Source organism: Sinocyclocheilus rhinocerous, unplaced genomic scaffold, assembly GCF_001515625.1.
Source record: "Sinocyclocheilus rhinocerous isolate Xijiao unplaced genomic scaffold, SAMN03320098_v1.1 scaffold1148, whole genome shotgun sequence".
Lineage (NCBI taxonomy): Eukaryota > Metazoa > Chordata > Actinopteri > Cypriniformes > Cyprinidae > Sinocyclocheilus > Sinocyclocheilus rhinocerous.
The window spans coordinates 774,973-781,121 of NW_015664019.1; the positions used below are offsets into that span (position 1 = coordinate 774,973).

The following is a 6,149-nucleotide window of genomic DNA, read 5'->3' on the forward strand; positions in this document are numbered from 1 at the left end:
TAAGTACACTGAATAAGGCTGTGTTGTTTTATATACTATTTAAAAAATGATTCATCTTTACAATTTTTTTATATTTTCAGTTTTCAGTTTAATTTGAAAGTTTCAGTTATTTTGTTATGTGCTTTTGTCCTATTTTTATGTGACAAAATATTTCTGTTTAGCTTTTATTTATACATATTTCAGTTTTAGTTTCAACTTAAAGGTTTAGTTCACCCAAAAATGAAAATTCTGTCGTTAATTACTCACCCTCATGTTGTTCCAAACTTGTTAGACCTTTGTTAATCTTCAGAACACAAATTAAGATATTTTTGATTAAATCTTGAGAGCTTTCTGACCCTGCATAGACAGCAACACAACTGCAATGTTCCCAGGTCCAGAAACGTATAGCAAGGACATCGATAAAACAGTCCATGTGATATCAATGGCTCAACTTCAATTTTGCGAAGCTATGAGAATACTTTTTGTGTGCAAAGAAAACAAAAATAACATAATTTAATCTGTCTATGGGAGGGTCAGAAAGCTCTCAGATTTCATCAAAAATATTTGTTAGACCTTTGTTAATCTTCAGAACACAAATTAAGATATTTTTGATTAAATCTTGAGAGCTTTCTGACCCTGCATAGACAGCAACACAACTGCAATGTTCCCAGGTCCAGAAACGTATAGCAAGGACATCGATAAAACAGTCCATGTGATATCAATGGCTCAACTTCAATTTTGCGAAGCTATGAGAATACTTTTTGTGTGCAAAGAAAACAAAAATAACATAATTTAATCTGTCTATGGGAGGGTCAGAAAGCTCTCAGATTTCATCAAAAATATCTTAATTTGTGTTCCGAAGATGAACAAAGGTCTAACAAGTTTGGAACAACATGAGGGTGAGTAATTAATGACAGAATTTTCATTTTGGGGTGAACTAACCCTTTAAACTTAATTGCTTATTTCAATTATTTGCCAAGGCACCATTTTAAATTTTCATTTAAGTTTACGTTTTTCATCCAATATTTATATTTTACTTTATTTCATCTTCATTTCAATCACTGAAAACAATTTTTAATAGTTTTCGTTTTCGTTAACAACTCTAGAAAAAAAAAAAACCTGTATGACTGCGAATGGCATTCTCAGAATGAAATGTATCCTGTGATTTGTTAGATAACCAGCAAACAATCTGCTTAACACAAAACTGAACTCGTACACCACTGATAAGTCATCAAGATCGCTGAGTGCGACAAACAGAGACACAGAGAGAGCACATGGTTGTTAGGCAAGCAGCAGCTGTTGTCTCTAGAGCTGAATTCCGCACTATAGTGTTGGGGGTTGGTCGCCTGAGTCTGTTGTATCCCCCCCCATCTCTGTTTAAAAGCTACAATTATATTCTGTGGTTGAACATAAACAGGCTTTGATCATGCCAATGCTTTAGTAGGTCAGACAGCAACATGATCTGCATCAGATCTGCTGCATGTACGTGTCACTGAGTTCACTAATTCAGTCTGCCCTATTTTTTTTTTACTCTTGCTTTTTTCTCACTTGCTTGTTTTGTCTGTCACCTTCGGCTTCTGTTTTCTGCAGCAGCGTGCATGCATGCGGCCTTACTTCCTTTAAAGGGGTCATATGATGCGATTTCACTTTTTCCTTTCTCTTTGGAGTGTTACAAGCTCTTGGTGCATAAAGAAGATCTGTAAAGTTGCAAACACTAAAGTCTCAAATCCAAAGAGATATTCTTTATAAAAGTTAAGAGTCAGCCACACCTACCTAAAACAGCTCGTTCTAACACGCCCCCACATGTCTACATCACTATGTGGGAAGATTTGCATAACGCCGCCAAAATGTTCACGCAAAGAAAGAAGGCATAACTTTTATTCTCACTGTAGTCCGCATAAACACATTTCATTACACCAAATACACAAAATAATGTTCTTTTTAGCAGCATCATATGACCCCTTTAAAATATAGAAGCAGCGGAGGCCATCCTGTGACTGCAGTCGCGCAGAGGATTGGAGGAGGGGAATCGCTCAGGAAGGGAGGAGGGATTGGAGCACAGAGTTGCGAGGCAAACCAGGATCACATGAGCACAGATCTGTTTACAAACTGAAACTGTGCGGCCAGGAAAGACGCAGGCGCCTTCCTGGAGAATATTACTGGCTGGCTTGACTAGAACACTTATTTAACCCCCAGATGCTTGCGTTTTGGCTCGGATATTTGTTGAATGAGCTAAGGGACTGTTGGGGTTTTTGTCCACTTTCTTGATGAAAAGATTGAGGGAACAGATGGTTTTAGGTGGAGAGAAAATATACTCCCCCACACAGGCGCACACATAAACACTCCAGTGGCTTGATGGTGGTGAATATACTGTTCTCTTCGGTCTCTAAACGGCTTGCTGTTCGATAAAGGAATATACCTGAAAAAAAAAAACAGACTGATCGAGAGCGACGTCGAGGAAGAGGAGCTAGAAAAATCGACAGAGAGAGACATGCCAAAGTCTTTTGCAATAAGGGTTTGAGGGAAGCCAAAGGCTGTAGATGGAGTCTTGTATCAGCTTGTATGTTATGGATGTTTAGTGCTCGCTAAACCACCATTCGCAGGACTTATTATTAAGAAATTTGTTAACTTTTGTGTATGACAACAGAGAAGATCACATCCGAAGTGCCATCCGGCCACATACGGACTGGATCTCAAGGACAAGAAGAATATCAAGGGCACATTATGCTCCCTTTGTCTGTGTAACAAAGCACCTTGTGCATATTCACATCGGCGGAGCCAAAGAGTGATTGAAATCTTTTGTTCTTCGATGCTGACATCATAAAAGTGGGATGAATGGAGGAATAATTGAACTATAATCAAGACAGCACACCCTGTCATCTGAAGAGCTGCTTTTTAGACCCGTCTGACCCACGGGAAGAACGTCAGGAAAATTGTCGGGAATAAGTCAACCCCGGAATCAAGCTTTCGCTTGTGTCCTCCAGCCCCCGCATTGCCTGCTCCAGACAAGCAGTGAGTTTGCAGCAGCAGTGCTTGGAGTCAGATTACATGCAACCATTCCAATGGTGTAACGGTGAGTGTGGCCTTTGCGAAAAGTCCAAGCTGAACTTGAGTTTGTTTTTTTCCACCAGCATTAGTCACTGAAGTGGTATTGCTGCTCAGGATGTTGAAACCAGTTTGAAGAAGTCAAGGGGAACTATTCGGAAAGGTCAAGAGCAGCTCGTCAAGATTATGGAAGTATTCGTGCTATGCCTAGACTGTTTTTAACAACCCGCATGCTGTCAGCCTTTTGCTCTTCTGAAAACTGATATGTCTAGAGTTTTATTTTTAGATGAAAACATGGATCGACCTATAACGAGTCGAATGTTCAATAACAGTAACGCTAAGCAAGTAGACGAGGACTGCATTCTGATTATTAGCGGAAATGGCTCAGATTCTGATTATGTATATGTCATATGTCGAGTAAACGTGTCAATCTGATTGCCTTAACCAGATAAAACAAATAAAACAGCTGGCATACTGGCATATTTATATATTATCAAGACTTTCGGGTCATATACGTATACATGTATGCATATACTGTATATACCACTCAAAAGTTTGAGGTTGGTATGATTGGTTTTTGAATATAGTATTTTATGCTCACCAAGGCTGTATTTATTTGATCAAAAATACAATAGAAACATTATAAAGAAATACTGAAATAAGAAATATTGTGAAAAATTATTTCAATTTAAAATGACTAATTTCTATTTGGATGTTTTTTAAAACATAATTTATTCCTGTGATGCAAAGCTGAATTTTCAGCATCATTACACCAGTCTTCAGTGTCACATGATCCTTCAGAAATCATTCTAATATGATGATTTGCTGCTCAGGTATATTTTTGTGGAAAGTAGTACTACATTTTTTTTTCAGGATTCTTGCAGAATATAACATTCCAAGTCAGCATTTATCTGAAATCGAAATCTTATGTAACATTACAAATATCTTTTTGATCCATCTAATGTGTCCTTGGTGAAAAAAAGTATTATTTTTTCTGTACACAAATAAATAAGTTAAATCGTACTGACCCCAAACTTTTGAATAATACATACATATGTGTGTGTAAATATACAGTATGTATACAGGAAGCTGTAGAGCAAGCAAACTTCTTCTGAATAAAGCATTAACAAGAATATGGACCATAATTAGAAAATTGTGTGCGTTGCACATGGAAAATAACAAAAATGTACCATGGTAATACAATGGTATTTTCCGAGTAACCTGTACACATAAATAAAAAAATATTTGATATTAATTCAGTAGCCTAACATAATAAAATAAAATCCTAACAGCCTAACATAATAGAATAAAAATACATTCAGCTGTAGAGAACCGTAATCTTTGCTTCAATGTATGCCAAAATATATTAATAATACTGTACATAATACGTTCTCCAAATAGTTTTAAGATCTGAATCCTGTGCATATGGCACACATTAAATCGCACTTTACCGTCTCATCAGAATGACACAAGCTTACAATAATCTCTGTGGAAGCCCCTCTATATAAGCACCTTAGATGAATCGTTCTTGAGGGGGATTCTTGCAGACGCTGCGTTAATCTTTAACTTTTATGCTGATTGACAGGAGAATATGAATAGAGATGAACTTCACATGGTTAGAAAACGGTAAAGTATGAATGGTAAATTTTTTTTAACACACATATGGCTTCCTGAAAGGCCAGATGGCGGTTTGTTGGTGGCAATTACACAGTTGTTCGTATTCGTTTTGTACATAGCTAATTTCCCAGAATTCTCTGAAAATGGGCGTACTAAAGAACGGTGTGCTTCCTGCTCAGATATTTTCGAGCCATCGTGTGTGATGTAAAGTGTGTGTTTGTGTGCAGGCTGCCTCTGTGGTCTAGGGCTGCAGCATTCAGACTGTGATATGTCAGAGGAAGACATCTACCGTCTGCCGCTCAACGTGTACGTCATTGTACTGGGCATTGGCATGTTCATCTTCATGCTCAGTGTAATCTTCTGCTGCTATCTGTTCAGGCAAGAACCACACCCGCACAACTGCTGTTACACAAATCAGATGTGTCCTCTGTTGCTCTCTGCTCCTGGAAAGACGTGTAGAAAGACACAGGAAGACATGTCTGAGACCTTATTTTCATTCACATACAGATTTGTAAACGGTACGATTTAAATTACATTTTGAATCCCATATTTAATCAGACTTTGAGTTGACACAGTATACATTATTAGTATAAATGAGTGTATATATAACGTAGAAGTGTTTTATATGCATATGAGAGTTTGACAGAGGAAAAAGGAAATGCTGCAGCGAAATGAATTACACAATCACAACATCTCTCTTTTGCACCACCCACAGCAGTTTTGCAGTTAAACTCAGGAAGTGCAGAAGTGTTTCATTTTTTCCTCTTCTCTTTACAGATTGAAACAGCAAGGTACAAGGGAGCAGTACAGCTACAATGAGGTGGGCGTAAAACAATACAGTTCGATGTAAATATAGCATATAGTCTTAGCCATAGTCTTGATGAAATCCGATCTAACAGATGACCTTCATGATATACTTTGCTCCTCATATATATATAGTTCGCATGTTAGCAAATGTGAGATATGATACTTTTATATGGATATTACACAAGAAAGACGGGATGATATTTTCAAACAAAAAGCACTAAAACCTGGGCCTAAAAATTAATTTAGTCTTTTTCAAAATGGTGAAAGGATGTACTTAACCTTCATAATGTTGATCAAGCTCATTCGATTTTATGCCAGATAATAGGCTAATTCATCTAAAATGTCTAATGGGTCTCACAATAAAATATGGGACCTACCATTTTCAAAGAAAATGCTATGTAAACACCTAGCATCTAACAATAAATCAATCAATCAATCGATCAATCATTTAGTCATGACTCATGAAGCACACTTGTCTATTCTCAGTTACTTACAGTAGTTAGTCACAGTGGCTGGGAAAAGTACAACCTTTTTCCTGGTAAAGATGAAATATGTTATTTTTCGGTGTTAAAATTAGGGATGCTCCGATCCGCCTTTTCCGCCTCCGATTCCGATACCTAGGGTTCGGTATTGGCCGATACCGATACCAATCCGATACCAGTGAAGTTTTTTTCCCCCATTTAAATAAATGTTGTATTTAT

General features: G+C 37.3%; 1 protein-coding gene across 2 annotated transcripts in view; it reads left to right on the forward strand.

The window, feature by feature from the left end:
- The first annotated feature begins 2,037 nt into the window (after positions 1-2,037).
- Positions 2,038-6,149, forward strand: part of LOC107729364 (RING finger protein 122) — a 7,764-nt gene continuing 3,652 nt past the window's right edge. The window contains exons 1-4 of one of the 2 annotated variants that reach the window (XM_016539846.1): positions 2,040-2,991; positions 3,111-3,187; positions 4,869-5,019; positions 5,419-5,461. In XM_016539846.1, coding sequence (XP_016395332.1) covers positions 4,910-5,019; positions 5,419-5,461 — 153 coding nt within the window. In that variant the 5' untranslated portion in view covers positions 2,040-2,991; positions 3,111-3,187; positions 4,869-4,909. Of the gene's footprint in view, positions 3,053-3,110; positions 3,188-4,868; positions 5,020-5,418; positions 5,462-6,149 lie in introns of both variants that reach the window. The other variant, XM_016539845.1, reaches the window with a different exon arrangement.